This window comes from Notechis scutatus, chromosome 5, assembly GCF_049901735.1.
Source record: "Notechis scutatus isolate UNSWTSFEM ecotype Mainland chromosome 5, rNotScu1.2, whole genome shotgun sequence".
Lineage (NCBI taxonomy): Eukaryota > Metazoa > Chordata > Lepidosauria > Squamata > Elapidae > Notechis > Notechis scutatus.
This window is the reverse complement of record NC_142013.1, coordinates 34,975,354-34,992,836: the sequence shown is the minus strand read 5'-3', so window position 1 is coordinate 34,992,836 and position 17,483 is coordinate 34,975,354. Positions and strand designations below refer to the sequence as shown.

At 35.6% G+C, this 17,483-nt stretch overlaps 1 protein-coding gene across 1 annotated transcript in view; it reads left to right on the top strand.

Moving 5' to 3' along the window:
* Nucleotides 1–3,115: 3,115 nt before the first annotated feature.
* The window catches only part of CIP2A (cellular inhibitor of PP2A), a 32,251-nt gene continuing 17,883 nt past the window's right edge, over nucleotides 3,116–17,483 (top strand). Inside the window, exons 1-7 of the mRNA XM_026663977.2 lie at nucleotides 3,116–3,365; nucleotides 10,536–10,683; nucleotides 11,647–11,759; nucleotides 13,679–13,773; nucleotides 15,024–15,120; nucleotides 16,109–16,231; nucleotides 16,812–16,957. Coding sequence (XP_026519762.2) covers nucleotides 3,264–3,365; nucleotides 10,536–10,683; nucleotides 11,647–11,759; nucleotides 13,679–13,773; nucleotides 15,024–15,120; nucleotides 16,109–16,231; nucleotides 16,812–16,957 — 824 coding nt within the window. The 5' untranslated portion in view covers nucleotides 3,116–3,263. The remainder of the gene's footprint in view (nucleotides 3,366–10,535; nucleotides 10,684–11,646; nucleotides 11,760–13,678; nucleotides 13,774–15,023; nucleotides 15,121–16,108; nucleotides 16,232–16,811; nucleotides 16,958–17,483) is intronic.

Genomic DNA, 17,483 nt, shown 5'->3' with positions numbered 1-17,483 from the left:
TTTAACAAGTACTAATGTCAACTCATAAAACATTTTGTATACACATTTTATAGTTGACAACAGAAAGAAGGGGGGGGGGAGTTTTAAAGAGCAGGCGGCAGTGTGGAATCGAAAGTACATTCCATTCGAACACTGATTAGATGACTGAAGCTTCTGCCGTGCAAAAATCTAATTGGAGAACATGATTAATGACTCCTGGCTATGGATGTTTTTCATTGGATGATATACCCAGAGGGTTGATGGAAAAAGCAGGATCAAGGGTGATAGTGAATTACGTATCTCAGAGTTGGCTATGGCCAGGTAAATGCTGAACATAGAATGTTACCTTCAAATAAATTTTTTTTAGTTTTGGGAGTGTGGCTCAAGGCTCATGATTTAATTGGAGTAACTGCTGGAATCCTGACAACTACTTTGGCTTTAAGAACTCTCTTATCAGTTTATACTATCAAGAAGTTACTCCTGATGTTAATTTTGAATTATTTTTCTTAGAAGTACAATCCATTGCTTCAAATCTTAAAACTCTGGAGCAGTATAAAACAAAATAATGTATTTTAGCATATCTCATAATATCCGATCTGTTTTCTTGTGTGGAATAAATGTTTGAATCTTTTCTCATGAGAGTTGATCCCTAAGCCTCTTACCCTCCTTCACCTAAAATGCAATAGAACATATGCTATTGTTATATCACTTCCATTTCAAACAGCTAGTGATCTATGATGATGATAACATTTAGCTGGGTATATTTTTGATTGTTTTTAATTTATTTTGATTGCTTTTCAATTTAAGTTTTATGTATATAAAGACAGAAGCCTGTGGAAAATAATTATCATTTCCATTACACAGTATTTAACACTTTCATATTGGTTGATTTTATCAGCCAGGACATAAGGTTTGTAAATTATGTCACAGGAAATAACAGCAGAAACATTTGCCTCTTTATTTGATAAAAAAATGTCAATGTAGGACCAAAGTTACTATGTCTGCAAGTAAACCTAAGGTTTTTCTAAAATAACAAATATTTTGTAACCATCACTAAGATATACCACACATCTAGAACTGCCCAGAGCAGATATTATCTTCAACTTACCACTTATTTGTGGTGGACTTCAATTAACTCATCATATAATCTATTTGTTCAGGAATTACTCTTAGATGAGACAGAGAATTCATATGAAAAAATGACCTCTGTTGTTTTAACATGGCCACAAATGGGAAGGATATAAAGTGGGTTAGCAAGCCCCTCTTCCAAATCTGTCTAAATAATGGTAACAATGATCCTGTTATCATGGATTACTAATATTTCATTCTCATATAGAAAAAAAATGAAGGCAGACATGGAGTTGAAGTCTGAGAGGATAAAAATATTACAACCACATGACAGATCCAGACATTCTGTCATATCTTGCTAGAACAAAAAGTTGTGTCAATTGATGCAGTGAGAGGATAGCTAGATCTTTCAAAGTCTGCAAACAGTCTGAATGGCAAAATATCAGCATTCAAAAATTCCTAGGTTGATAAAGACTGCTCAAAGTGGGAACAAAAATACTTCCTTATACTACAGATATGACAAGCAACTAGAAAACAATGGAGAGGGGGAAAAGAGGGGACAAAACAGCAAGACTACTGGAGTGGTTTGCAATGTCATCAGTAAACAGTAGGCTATCTAAAACTTAGTTCAGCGTGTGACACTTGATAAAGAGTTGTTAGCCAGTGTATTCCATTTCCCAACTATGAGTATTATTTCATCATTATAAAGATATGTACGCACAAACACACACAAATCTTTGTTGATTTATTTTATAACATTAAGAACACTGATTTTGACACATTACATACAGAGGCACTGACCATATCTGATACATAATTTTGCTAAAAATAACAGATCATTTTTAGTTTGGGAGTCTTAAGGAAATGAATTAGCAAAATAATTGTAGCTTCCTAGTCTGCCACACAAACTCAATATCCTTGCCCATGTTGTTTTATTCTAGCTAGCTAACCACAACTGGATGGAATCAGAAAATTGTGAATACATTTTTACAAGATGGTGTGATCTCAAATTAACAATAGCAATAATATAGTAGATGATGTAAACTGATTCTAAACTTTGGCAAGAAACCCTGAAACCTTTGGATGGATAGTTCCAGGATATAGATCCTAGGGAGCTTAATTGTTCTAAATTAAGTTGTAACCTTTAGAAATAATAACATATATTAACATCCTGCAGAGATGACCACGTCATTTAATAAACTATTGAATACCATAGCCTCAGCAGTGATATTGTGTGGAAAGTACTGTACAAACAATGCAAGATCCAATCAGAATAAAATTTCCTGCCTGAGCAGGGGGTTGGAATAGAAGACATCCAAGATCCCTTCCAACTCTGTTAATTTTAAATGTCACATTGACAAATTACGATTATTATCTGGTAAATTATTATACAGTAATCTTTCTGGTCACAGAAAACTGCATCCGCAAAACTATGCAACCAGTGCAGCTTAGCAATGCTGAATTTCTACTGTTTATAAGGTCATGGATTTGTTGGTGGGTTTTTGCTTGGTGTCTTGCATTTTTTAGGGATTGTCAAAGCAATTTTAGACACAAGCATGGCTGGACTTACTTCCGGGTGAGAATAGAATTGCAGACTAAATCCCTCCCTCTCCCTATTCAATCCTCGATGAAGAGTCGGGACGCTCTGCCTTAGGACAAATATTTAATTCGAGGGGAACTCGGAACAAAACGAGGCCAAAGGCACCGCAACCCTTTCCTTCTGTAATCGAGAGTAAACTTCTAAAAATTCAACCTGGATTTACCTGCCTGTATTATACAACGCCTAGTCTAATCACCCCTCCCTGCAGAGCTTCTCTCGAACACGCTTTGAGAAACGGACGCGGTTTCTGTCTGACTTCGGTGGGGTTTTCGCGGACGGAATTTTACGAAAGCCGTTGGTTGAAAGCAAAAATAGGCTAGCCATCCCACATACTGGCCTCAACTACGCCTGCCCATATTTCACATCGGCTAGAGAGGATGAATGCGGTCGACCCCCGAGCCCAAGGCCATCAGAACTACCCCGCCAAGATCGTCCACACTTGGTTCCCAGCATGCAAGCGATCTTCCTAGAGCGGCCGAGGCTTCCGCCCAACTCCGGAGGCTTTCCTTCACTGGAGCAACAGCGGCAAAATGGCGGCCAAGGCGCCAAATACAAATGTTTGAATGCTCGGTGAGGGCTAACGCTGTCTCTGGCCGACGTTACGGATGGTGAGGCCATGGACGCCTCGGCGTGTATGAAGTCTCTGCTCTTGGCGGCTTCTCAGTACCGAGCTGCTCGCACCCAGCCCAACGCAGCGCTGCTCCAGCGGAGTTTAGAGGTGAGAGACAGTCTCGATAGACCACCCGTTTTAAAGCTTTCTTTTTTTTCCCCTTTTCCTCCCACTTTCGGATATTTTGTAGTAGAAATAGGTAGAGAATTAAGGCGCGTTCAAATAACTGGCCTGCTGCTGCCTCAGCGATAACGAAACATTTCCGTGACAATTCCCCCTAGTATTGCTTCGTTTTTGCGAACAGTTCAAAGATATGCAGAAGATCCATATATAAACCAAGTGGATAAGGGCTAATATGTTATGTCCTGATCGCTCCTAGAGCAAAGACCTCAAGTAATCGTTGAAGAACTGAATGTAAGACGCAGTCCTCAACTGATTCTCGGCCCTTTATGTAGGTAGCTCCTGCCATTATTTTGTTTTGGCAGGAGCACATGTCAGCCTCTACCGGAACAGGCAAAGAAGCCACTCCCAAAACCGTTTAAGGACGTGGCCCTGCTCTACGGCTGTTGGCCTGTCAGGGCTACTGTGATTCATGCACCTGAGCCACCTACACTGATATTTATCTTTTGGCGGTAGGAAAGTCGGGGTGGTGGTGGTAGTGGTTCCCCTTGTGCCAGAAAGCCATTGCTCCCGCTTTTCTTTTCTTTTTAATTTTGTCAAGCGATTATTAGATAACAGGTACAGGTGAAACTCGAAAAATTAGAATATTGTGCAAAAGTTCATTTATTTCAGTAATGCAACTTAAAAGGTGAAACTAATATATGAGATAGACTCAAAACATACAAACCAAGATAGTTCAAGCCATGATGTGTCCTAATTGAGATGATTATGGCTTACAGCTCATGAAAACCCCAAATCCACGATCTCAGAAAATTAGAATATTCTAGGCTCAAAGTGTCCCACTCTAATCAGCTAATTAAGCCATAACACCTGCAAAGGGTTCCCGAGCCTTTAAATGGTCTCTCGGTCAGGTTCAGTAGGAATCACAATCATGGGAAAGACTGCTGACCTGATAGTTGTGCAGAAAACCATCATTGACACCCTCCATAAGGAGGGAAAGCCTCAAAAGGCAATTGCAAAAGAAGTAGGATGTTCCCAAAGTGCTGTATCAAAGTACATTAATAGAAAGTTATGTGGAAGGGAAAAGTGTGGAAGAAAAAGGTGCACAAGCAGCAGGGATGACCGCAGCCTGGAGAGGATTATCAGGAAAAGGCCATTCAAAAGTGTTGGGGACTTTCACAAGGAGTGGACTGAGGCTGGAGTCAGTGCATCAAAAGCCACCACACACAGACGGATCCTGGACATGGGCTTCAAATGTCATATTCCTCTTGTCAAGCCGCTCCTGAACAACAAACAATGTCAGAAGTGTTTTACCTTAAAGAAAAACAGAACTCGTCTGTTGCTCAGTGGTCCCAAGTCCTCTTTTCTAATGAGAGCAACTTTTGCATCTCATTTGGAAACCAAGGACCCAGAGTCTGGAGGAAGAATGGAGAGGCACACACTGCGAGATGCTTGAAGTCCAGTGTGAAGTTTCCACAGTCTGTTGATTTGGGGAGCCATGTCATCCGCTGGTGTTGGTCCACTGTGCTTCATTAAGTCCAGAGTCAATGCAACTGTCTACCAGGAGATTTTGGAGCACTTCATGCTTCCTTCCGCAGACGAGCTTTATGGGGATGCTGATTTCATATCCAGCAGGACTTGGCACCTGCCCACACTGCCAAAAGCACCAAAACCTGGTTCAATGACCGTGGGATTACTGTGCTTGATTGGCCAGCAAATTCGCCTGACCTGAACCCCATAGAGAATCTATGGGGCATTGCCAAGAGAAAGATGAGAGACATGAGAGCGAACAATGCAGAAGAGCTGAAGGCCGCTATTGAAGCATTTTCCATAACATCTCAGCAGTGCCACAGGCTGATAGCTTCCATGCCACGCCACATTGAGGAAGTAATTGTTGCAAAAGGGCCCCAAACCAAGGGGTACATATGAGTACCTGAGTACATATGCATGCTTATACATTTCAGAGGTCTGATATTGTTCTCTGTACAATCCTTGTTTTATTGATTGCATGTAATATTCTAATTTTCTGAGATTGTGGATTTGGGGTTTTCATGAGCTGCAAGCCATAATCATCACAATTATGACAAATCACGGCTTGAACTATCTTGCTTTGCATGTAATGAGTCTATCTCATATATTAGTTTCACCTTTTAAGTTGCATTACTGAAATAAACAAACTTTTGCACGATACTCTAATTTTTTGAGTTTCATCTGTATAAGTATAACCATGGTTATGAATACATGAAATGGATACGAATAAGAAAAAAAAAGAAAAAGAAACAATAGGACAGGGACGGTAGGCACGTTGATGCGCTTATGCATGCCCCCTACAGACCTCTTAGGAAAGGGGTGAGGTCAATAGTAGACAGTCTAAGGTTAAAGTTTTTGGGGTTTGGGGAAGAAACCACAGAGTCAGGTAGAGTATTCCAGACATTGATCACTCTGTTGCTGAAGTCGTATTTCCTGCAATCAAGTTTGGTGCGGTTTACCTTGAGTTTGTATCTATTGTGTGCTCTTGAATTGTTATGATTGAAGCTGAAGTATTCATTGACAGGTAGGACATTGCAATATATAATTTTATATACTATACTTAAATCGAACCGAAGGCGGCAGAGTTCTAGGTTGTCTAGGTCTAAAATTTCAAGTCTGGTGGCATAAGGTATTCTACAACGAGTAGAGGAATGGAGAACTCTTCTAGTGAAATATTTCTGGATTTTCTCAACTGTATTAATATCAGATATGTAATGCGGGTTCCAGACTGATGAGCTGTATTCAAGTATTGGTCTAGCAAATGTTTTGTATGCTCTAGTTAGTAGAGTGATATTACTGGTGAAAAAGCTACGCAGGATTAGGTTTACAACTCTTAATGCCTTTTTGGCTATGTAGTTACAGTGGGCTCTAGCACTTAGATCATTTGAGATGAGTACTCCAAGGTTCTTGACAAAGTTTGGGTCATCAACAAGGTCTTGACTATTCAGCTTGTATTTTATTTTCTGATTTATTTTGCCAATATGTAAGACGGAGCATTTATTTGTTGAGATTTGAAGTTGCCATTTGTTTGACCATTCTGACACATAGTCGAGGTCTTTTTGAAGGGTAGCAGTATTGTTGGTGGTGTTGAATAGCTTTACATCATCAGCAAAAAGAATGCAATTGCTCTTAATATGATCACAGAGGTCATTTATGTAGAGTATGAAGAGAGTTGGTCCTAGAACGCTGCCTTGGGGGACACCACTGTTGACAAGTACAGGATTTAGTAGGATGCTCCCAATTTTGACCATTTGTTGTCTGTTTGACAGGAATGCTTCTATCCAGTTATGCAGGTGTCCAGAGATACCATAAGATTTTAATTTTAGGAGTAGTTTGTCGTGTGCCACTAAATCAAAGGCTTTACAGAAGTCTATGTAAATTGCATCAATTGCTTTGCCCTGATCGAGTTGTGTAGTCCATATGTTTTTGCAGTGTAAGAGTTGCAGATTGCAGGGTCGTTTTTTTCTGAACCAAATTGTTTGTTAGAGAGTAGGTTGTTTGTCTCTAAGTGGAGGATAATGGATTGGTTAATAATTGATTCCATGACTTTACAGGTGGCGCAGCATAAAGAAATTGGTCTGTAATTTTCAACTAGGCTGGGGCCTCCCTTTTTGAAGTTGGGGATGACCGTGGCTAGTGACCATAAGTTTGGCAAGAAGCTGGTCCTGAAAGATTTTTCAAAGATTATGCTTAGAGGTTCTGCTACGGCAGTGGATAGCTTTTTATAAGAAGTAGGCACATATTCCATCCGGTCCAATAGATAGAGATGGTTTTAGATTGCATAGTGCTTTTTCAACATTGTCTTCTGTAAAATCGATATGTATTAGATCACTGTAGTTGTCTGTAGTTCGATTAGGAAATATTGAGCATGATCCACTACTGTTTACAAATCTGAGCCAAAGAATATGTTAAAGAGGTTGGCTTTAATGGTGTCATTGTTGCAGTCTTTACCATTAGATCCTTTCAGGGGTGGGATAGACCTTGAGTCTTTTAGTTTGTTGTTTACAAAATTGTAGAAAGCACGGGTGGAATTGGTGTGTAGAAGGTTTTCCTCTTGTTTAATGAGATAATTAGTGCATTCAGTCTTTATCTGGTGGCATAATTTTTTTTTGCATCGGCTTTTAAAGTTGGCAACGTGACCAGATTTGTTTTTCTGCCAAAGGGATTTCTTTTTGGATTGGAGCTTCCTTATTGTTATGGGTAGTTTGTTTTTCCTGGTTTTGGGAGTTGTTATTGGTACATATAGTTTGATGACTCTTTTGACTTCAAGTAAAAATATGTTGTAATGGTCTTTAACAGTATTGCATCCAGTGAATAGAATTTGCCATTCAAGAGATGAGAGATCATTGTCTATAAGATCATAGTTGCCTTTTTTGAAGTTATAATTGTGGATCCTGTCATTATGGTGATTTTTGTGAGGATGTATGTTGAGACAAAAGTCAATCATGCTGTGGTCACTGTTGAAAAGGGTTCATTAATTTATAGTCTGTAAATTGAATTCAAACTGTTGCAGAAGATGAGATCGAGGCAGTTGTTAAGTCTAATGTGGTTAGTTACTAGTTGTTCTAGTCCCAGATTTGTTACTGCATTGTAGAAGGTTGCATGTATGGGTTTGGTTGTACATTCGTTTAGGGTCCAGTTAATATGAGGTAGATTTAAGTCACCAAGAAAGATAAAAGCGTGTGGGCAGGATGTTGCCCATGTTAGTCGTGAATTTAACTTGTTTAAATGTTCGATGTCATAATCAGGGGCTCTGTAACATAGTAAGAATCGAAATGTGATATTTAAGGACAGTTCACAGACAATGGTCTCTGGAAGAGCAAGCTCTTGGGTAACTTGGATGTTTTTTAGATGTAGGGACTTTTTATAGAAGATAGCAACACCACATTATAGTCTCTTACTGTGGTAATGGAGTCAGGGAGAGATGCATTGAGCCATGTTTCACAGACAAGTATGTCGAGTTTAGCCATATTTAGTAAGAGGAGAAATTCAGGTATTTTATTTACAAGGCTTCTTGCATTGAGTAGCTTGCATTTAAGGCCAGTTGTAGTTGGAATTGAATCCAGCATTTTTTGGGCTCTGGTTTACTCATGGTTTCTGGCGCAGGCGGCAGCTTTAAAGGTGATTTCTTGTGCAGGTGGTGGCTTTATAGGGTGATAGTGCTCCAGGAGCGAGAGCCTCACCTTCCTAGTTGGGCGCAGCCATCTTCTTGAATAGAATTGCCAACCCATGGAGAGAAAGGGGAAAGCAGAGCTAGGACTAGTATTCTGCCACTAACAAACAGCCCTCCCTCCCTCCCTCCACAGTGGCTGATAAGTTTCTTTTCCCTGCTGCAGGGAAATGGCATAGAAGTGGCTCTTTAGCCTCTGTATCTCCACTATAACGTTATGGGACCTTCTCTGCAGGAATGCTATCTACACAGCCACCAAATACAGGCTTTGTCAAGTCCCTTACAGCAGCAAAATTCAGACGAGTAGCAGACCAACCCAACTCACAGGAGTGAAAATAGGAGATAGGAATATTAGGTATGTTTTCCATCTTGAGTGACCAGTATAAAAACAAATACAAAGGCAAGGTAAAAATCTAATAATTAATAATTGGCTTGAAAATGAAGGTGAGTTATGGAATCTCTGAAACTAGATATTTAGTCCTTGCAGTACAAGAAACAGAGTTTTTATTATTTGTTTAATATTCTTTCTCAGGATTCCAAGCTGAAGGATTGATGTCTCACCTATGAGATAAGACTAATAAGTCCTTGGTTCATTTTTAGCCATGCCTTGTAAACCTTTCTTGAGTGAAAATTCCCTTAGAATTGCTCCCTATTCTGCCTGAAAGAGCAAAAGTGGATGGGAATAAATCGTATCAAAACACATATGTATTTAAATAGATGTCTCTTGATAGATGTTTTGTTGGGGTATAAGTCATACCGCAAGTAGGTGAGGAGAAACATACCAACCACTAACTGGTTATCGTAGTGCTCGGAGGTGACTGCAATCTGCACCTGTGGCAGAGATGAGGTATGGAGAGTGTTACTTTTTTCCCTCCCTCTAATAAGAAATAACCCTGCTGAAACTGGTCTGTACTTCTGTGGGGAAGGTGACAAGACCCACTTCCCCTCCTCTTTGCTTATGCTTCCTACCCATGGCAAAAGAAATAAGGACAAAAAAAAAGTCTTCTCTTTTCTGTTCTGCTTCTCATACTATGAGTTGTGTGAGAAAGAGGGGGAAAACAAGAAAAAGAATAGTGTCTTGTACCACTTTTCTGATTCAACTATGTTACTAGCATCAAGGAAGATGTTTTCCCAGTAGCTTTCTTCTACCCTAGGTTTCCAATGCTTCACTGTATATGCAAAATATGAGTCTAAAGTGTGATCAGTCTTTGAGTTGAGTGCATTTTTATGCTGATTTCCAAGCTGCATATTTGTATTTTAATGCTCTGTGCAAAAGAGCTACAAGGTCACAGTTATACATAACTTGATTTGTTAATAAACTTACATTAGTCCAGTGGGATACAGGTATGTTTAGTACAGAGCTATTTTGCAAGTTCTGTCTTCTATAGTTGTTTGATAGTTGAAAATTTCTTAAAATATATAATGATGAGTATAATATTGTCTTATTTATAAAATGTATAGACTACCCATCTTATCTCATGGTAATTGGGCAGCATTTAAGGTAATTGGGCACCTGTTTTCAAGGTGACAAGGACAACAACAAAAATCTGTGATCTAGGGATTGATTTATCTCTGCATATCATGATTCGCATCCAATAAATCTATTGTAGTTTTAAAGCACACATTGCTTCAATGATGTTGCTATATAAGAAAAAAAATATCAGCAAGTTAATATACTAGTAATTGGCAAATTAAACAAAAGGAAGTGTTTCAAGTTGACTTGTGGTGACTTCATAGATATACCCTTACGATTTTTGTGAGCAACTATATAGGTTTGTTATATGCTGTATATACACATGGCTCACACACACACCAGGTTCTGTCACTTGAATAATTTCTATTGGTTTTATTAGGAAAAAGTGAGACTTTATGTTAAGGTCATTATATATAGTTATATCTTCCATTAGCTTAAAGGTTTTAATTGTCTTTTTTTTTAGCAGTTGTCTTATTTTTTTCAGGTTATCTCAGGATTGAAATTGACAAAATTTTTTGCATCAAACCATATTTTACCAAGTGAATGCCTCAATTGCTTAGTAGAACTTATTGAGGACCCAAATCTAAGCCCTCCATTAACCTTGAATGTAGTAGGCTTGCTTTCTCAGTTAGGTAAGTTTTAAATGTATTTGAGTTGCATATACAAGTTATTTTATAGCTGGGAATACATGTGATATCTTATTGATGACTCTGATTTCTTTATTTTTTAAATAGCCTGTGTGTCCTATTAAACTTTTAATTAATGAGGAGTTCACTTGTTATTAGAATCAAACTTCCTTGAATGAGAATTTAAAAAAATAATTCATTGCAAGTGTTTGGAGCAGAACAGTTTAATTCTTGTAAAAATAATAACAAAGTAAAATAGTGATAACTAGCATGAAATGTACTATTTGTAACATATTCTGTACAACCTCATTTATTTATTTGTGGAATATGTAAACAAGAAGTGATTATGACACTTTCACCAGAAATGTATTATCTCCAAAATATAAAATCTGAGATTTTATCTGAGAAACAGTTGAAATGTTTTCAGTTTGTTAAATTTAGTTAGCTTATATTTTGAATATATGTATACTGGTAGTCTCTGACATACAGCCACAATTGGGACTGAAAGTTATTTCACTAAGTGAAGCCATTAAGTGAGTTGTGCCTGATTTTCTTAACTTTTCCGTTGTTAAGCAAATCCAGTTTCCCCCATTGACTTTGCTTGTTGGAAGCACCCTGGGAAAGTGCAATCATAAGACTCAAGGATTCTGCAAGCTCCATAAATATATGCCAGTTACTAAGTGCCTGAATTTTGATCATATAATCACGGAGATACTGTGTCAGTTGTAAATCTGAGTACTGATTGTAAGATACCTTTTTTACACTATTGTAATTTTAAATGGTCATTAAACAAATGGTCATGTGTCAAGGACTACCTATATATATAGAATGGTTAGGGTTAAGATGGAACTGATTATGGAAAAGTTAAAAAAATGATTTTTTAAAAGATTTTCCATGTTTTTTTCAGTTTCTCTGAATATATTTCTTACAGTGTTAGTGATACATTTATTGTATATATGTTACTTGTAGTTCTAGATAATGAAACCAGAGAAGCCCTTCAGAATGCTTACAATTTGTGTGGTGCCCTTGCAAGTGTAATTCTTCGAAGTTCTACAAATCCTATTGACCCAGTAATATTGCAAGTAAGAGAATGTAATGTTTCATATGTAATAAATTATTATTATAACATTTTTATTGTTATTATTAATTATTTTGTTTTGTGTAAATGCCACAAAAGAAAGTATTGGCAGCCAATGGTCTCTTATGTAAGCTGTTGCCAAATCCTGTCTGCTTAGCATTCAGACTATGTTGAAATATAAATATTAGAAAGATCAGAATAATGTATATTAATATTTGCACACTTTCTATCAGAAATATAATTTTTAATTATATTATAGTTTAGAAGTACAATTTGATTGCTTCTTAAATTTTTATCTAAAAACTGCTACATCCAATCCAATCAAACCCTTACTATGGCCTTTAGGTCAAAGAGCGCACCAATAAAATGCATTAATCTGTAATTATTATTAATAAATTTTTTAAAAGATATAAATCAAATCAAACATTGTCAATGCACAACAAGTGTACAATGAAATTGAAACAAATGAAATGATATAAAATACATTATTATAGAATGTATGTACATTTAGCAGGGAGAATCACAATAAATGTGCTAAACTTTAGCTATAGGTAAGACAGTACAACAAATAATGATACAAATTTAGGCAACCTGGTAAAATAAGAGTTCTGATCAGATAGAAGCAATGACAGATGAACATTGTTCTGGCTACCAGACTATTTAAAAAATGGGATAAATATGTATCTTTCAAGATTACCAGAACAGCAAAGGAGCAAATGGCTTAAGCTTTTCATAGAGCCATAGTCACACAGGCATAATGTTGCTGAAAAGGAATGTTTTATACGCAGAATTTCCCCCAACCTGGTCAAGATGAAAGCCAGATGAAATTTCAGAATTAGTACTTGAAGAGAGATAAGATGATGGCACATGCCTATTTGAGAAGAATTGAAAGTATAACTGTAGGATTAGATACTAGGCTTAAACTAGTGTGAAAATCATTTACCCAGATACATTGTTTAAGATGACTCCTGACATTTTCAACCCTAATGGAAAGTCAAAAGAGTCTTAGGGACTGGAGTTTGCTAATAGCTTTTGTTAGCCAGGTTGATTTAAAACAATCTCTGAGAACCAATCAAGCCAGACCCATAAAAGAAAAGAAATCAATTAAGGAAATAGTCTCTGGCACCCACAGTAACCACATCTGCCTATAATCTTCTGTCTCTGGCACGGTAATTATATCTGCTTATAATCTTATAAGTAATACTCTCATAAATTTGGCTGGACAGTTTACAATATATTAAATTGTAAAAAGTTTAATAAAAAAGCCAAGAGACAAACTGAACCAAGAAAAACATTTAAAGCTGGAAGAATAAAATGTTCCCCTATTTGAATAGAAGAATTTTATGACAACTCTGGACCTATGTTGGGCTACACTTGTCTGATAAAAGAAATGTGTGCTCCATTAGCTATATCATAAAGTTTTACATTAACTGAGATATGATGTGAAATAATGGACAACAGTAATAATAATAAGTCTCTCTTTAAGCATTAGTCAGATCAACATTTTATTGACCAAACCTGTTAAGAGAAAACAGATAGATTTATCAAGCAAGAATATTTTATCTGAGTTGTAGTTTTTGTAATGTTTGACATTACCTCTGAAAATTGAATTTCATAGTTATTTTGGTTTTGTTTAAATAAAGTGATTTTTTTAAAAAAAGCAATCAGTAGGTTATAATTTTAATACCATTTCAATTGAATTGTTTTATTATATCCCCCCCAATTTTAAGGCACTTGGCCATTTACAACAATTACAAACATTTAAATAAAATACTAATGATAGAAACAAATTTACAACAAATTGTAATTAAAATCTAAATCCAAAATAGTATAATAATTATCTGGCTATGCATCTGAAAAATAAATGCAGATAAATCTAATTCAAACAGTTATACTTTCATTGATTTTCTTTTTATTTAACAGAGTATTCAACTGCTACAGAAATTGACCTACAATGCAAGAATATTGCAATCCAGTGCTAATATTGAAGACTTAATTTCTTTCCTAATGATTCGTATGTAAGTTACTTAAATGCAGTAGTTAAATCTGCAATTGTAGGTACATTTATATCCCTATCTGTTCAGTTATCCTATGTACTTTAACCCTATGCAGTCTTGAGATGCATGGAAATATGTGACAATTGAGTTTAAATTTGGAGGCATATTGGACTGTTTTCTAGAAGTTTAAACTAGGCTTTCTAGTTGGAGATGTTCCTGCCACACTAGTGCAAGAAAGGGAAGATACTTGTATATTAATCCCTGCTTTGGTTTGAGCATTCCTCATGGTGACTATTAATGTGGTCTATCATATATGAAAATTTTGAATATACAAAGCTTACCTAAAGCTTTAGAATAATACTTGATTTTTGAAATTTTTGCCATTTGTGCCATGAGAATTTCAAGCATTATTTTATGCTCATCTTGGTGAGTAGATATTTGATTATAGGAATTGCCTATTGTAAACGTGCTACTGGATTTATAATGTGCTGAAAAAGCAGAAGTTGAAGAAGCTTCTTGGATAAGAAGCAAAATATCTTCCAAAAAACAAACAAACCAAGAAGGTCCAGTTGTCTCTTGAAAAAACACCTTCAGGACAAGAAGAAGTTGAGACTCTCCATAGACAAATTCCAGGAAGGTTTTGAGTCTCTACAGGGTCTGACACTGTGCCACAGTAATGTTTCTCTTTTTGTTTGGTCAGCTGCTACTGCATAACATAATATCTACAGGATAACCCAAACAGTTATCCTATAGAATATACAATAGGAGCCAACTGTCTTTGACGTTAGTATATAAACAACTTATAGTTATTGTAGAAGTGGTTTGTCCTGAACATTTAGTAGAATAAGTCTGCTAGTATTCAATGTATCCAAGTATCTTTCATAGTGGGGTATTTATGAGAATGTAGGCAGCATTCACAAGTAGTTTTACCACTTTGCCACTGACCACATAACTAATGGCTATCTCTTTTCAACCAGCTGTCAGTCACCTTATTTTTCTTTTTTTATTGATTAATAAAGTTAGTAAAGTAATTGGAGTAGTTTACATGCTGAATTTTGTATTTTTCTTTAATGTTGCCTTAAAATAATCACTAACATTTGCATTCATCGCTTAATATATACAAATCTATGTATATACTAAAATTAATGTGTTCTATATTGTGTAGCAAAGTGAGTATTTTCTGAATGAATAATGATTAACTTGTAAAATCAGTTTATTAGTAAATATTGAATTATATGAAAATATTTAATGACTTTTTAAAAAATCTTCAGTCAATCTACAGAAGATGAGTTAACTATACCATGCCTAGGACTTATGGCAAATCTTTGTCGACATAATCTCACTGTTCAAACATATATCAAGTCATTGGTAAGAAATTTGCTTTATTGAAGTCTTTTTAAAAAACATGTCCATAATTTAATAATCGGAAATCAAAACACTTTTGGTCCAGGAAAAGGTCACAATTGCTTGCTCAATCTGGAAGCTTTTATTTTTGTGCGATTGTGATGGTTTTTCTCATTCAATTTGATTGTGCAAAAATAGAGATATTTTATCTAAAGCGATTCTCCTTTTTTCAATCAACTTGCATTCTACTATTCCATAGTTCCACTATGAAAGGATCAATCTATCTTCATTATAATTAAATGGAATGTATGAAATCTGTGACCGTACATACAATTAACGTACAATTAATTCCTAATACATTTCCAACTGTGTTTACTTAGTTGCTTAAATGATTGTGTAAACTAAAATATGTCTCTGGTCTGTGAAGATCTGTGATTGAAATTGATCAAAGCTTAAACTGAGTTTTTCATAGAGAGATTTCTGAATGTTGACCACTATTATTGCTAAAAGAATGAACATGTTTATTGTTATGGATATTGAATGTTATATCTTATAACTGCAAAGTCTGTAGGTTTTGTTGCTAAATAAAATTATCCACATAATTTGCTTAATTATGTAATCTTTAAATAATTATAATGTAAATATAACTGTAATACTGATATGTATGTAGCAGTGCAGTATGCTGTAGGTAAAATAATACTTTACAAATATGGAAGTTATATCCTATACATTATTTAGGTGGTGTGTGTGTGTGTGTGTGTGTGTGTGTGTATATATATATATATATATAGTATTATTTGTCACTCTAATTATATGCAACTTTAGTGCTTTGATGGGCAAAAATTAAAATAGTTGAATTTTTAATCATTTTGGCTAGATATTTCAATTGTAAGATTTTAAGGTGTACATTTTTCAACTAATACAAAATTATTGTAGTGCATATAATGCATTGAATTAGGCTGTAACTTTAATCTCATTGCATTTTAAAGGATTTTTTCTCTCTTTGTACTAGACAAATGTGAAAGGTTTTTATCGCACTCTGATCAGTTTCTTGGCTCACAGTAGTCTAACAATGGTTGTTTTTGCACTTTCAATATTATCAAGTCTTACATTAAATGAAGAAGTTGGAGAAAAGGTAAGGCTGACTCAATTTAAAAGAAGCTTATGCATAGTATTTATACATTTATTTCTTTATTTGCTATAGTTTGCACACCACTTAATTTCCAATGGCTCTGAGTACTTACCTTAAGAAACACTTTAAAAAAATTACAATCTAATAACAATATTCCTTAACAATAATCCTATCAAGTGCTGCTGTTGATCGGACAACCCAGAGCATTGCATGGCAGAGCTTTGGAAAATTCTTTAAGTACCCTTTGGAAATCTTGGAGATAAAAATTGTGTGATCTGGTTGACTGACTAAAAAAGTTCTTTATCTCTAAAGAGAGTCTTGGTATGGGAAGTTCTAAATTCTAAAGACACAAGGGAAAGATTTGCCTCTGAGAAAGTATTGATACAAATACCCACAATCAGTACATATATCATATATTCTAAGAAAAGAAACAGGTCTAGTATTTGGAGTTCTAAATTGAGCTTCATACTCACAGACTCTAAGTAAGACAACTTGAAGTTCCACAAGACCAAAAGTCTGAATGCAACTGACTTGAGCTATAATGTACAATTCATATGATTGTAAATCAGTTTTGTTTGTTCAGCTGTTTCATTCCAGAAATATTCACCAGACTTTCCAGTTAATATTTAATATCCTTGTGAATGGTGATGGAACCCTAACAAGAAAATATTCTGTGGATCTGCTTATGGATCTCCTGAAGAATCCGAAGATTGCAGATTATCTTACCAAGTAGGCTTTACATAATAAATAATAAAAAAAATTATATCCCTCTATATATAAATACATTTTATATTTTCTGTGAATATTTGTCCTAGTTGGTTCTTTTTGTATGATTTCATTTGCTATATTTTTCCAATCTTTTCTTTGATTCTTTGGATCTTTTAAACTTAAGATATGAATTGAATTCTATAGTACTTTCCTATAGCTTTAATTTCTATTTAATGTAAGGTAATAAGAAATCATTCTCCATCAGGACTTGTCAATAATTGGGCTAGATCAGGTTAGATCCAGCTAGTCTCTTCTAAAATTTTAATTTAAAAACACTGTGTATTATGAAATGCACCATTTTAGATGTGAGTCCCTTGTTTTAATTAAATAAAAAGCTGTAACAGAATGAGCTGCAGCTGAAGGGTTAGGGTCATCCTCCTTTCAGACTTTTCATATTGCTGATAAGTATCTCAAATATTTTTTATTCTACTCCATTAACAGATTAATGTACAGCTTTGGTTTTCCATTTACTAGATGTGAACATGCT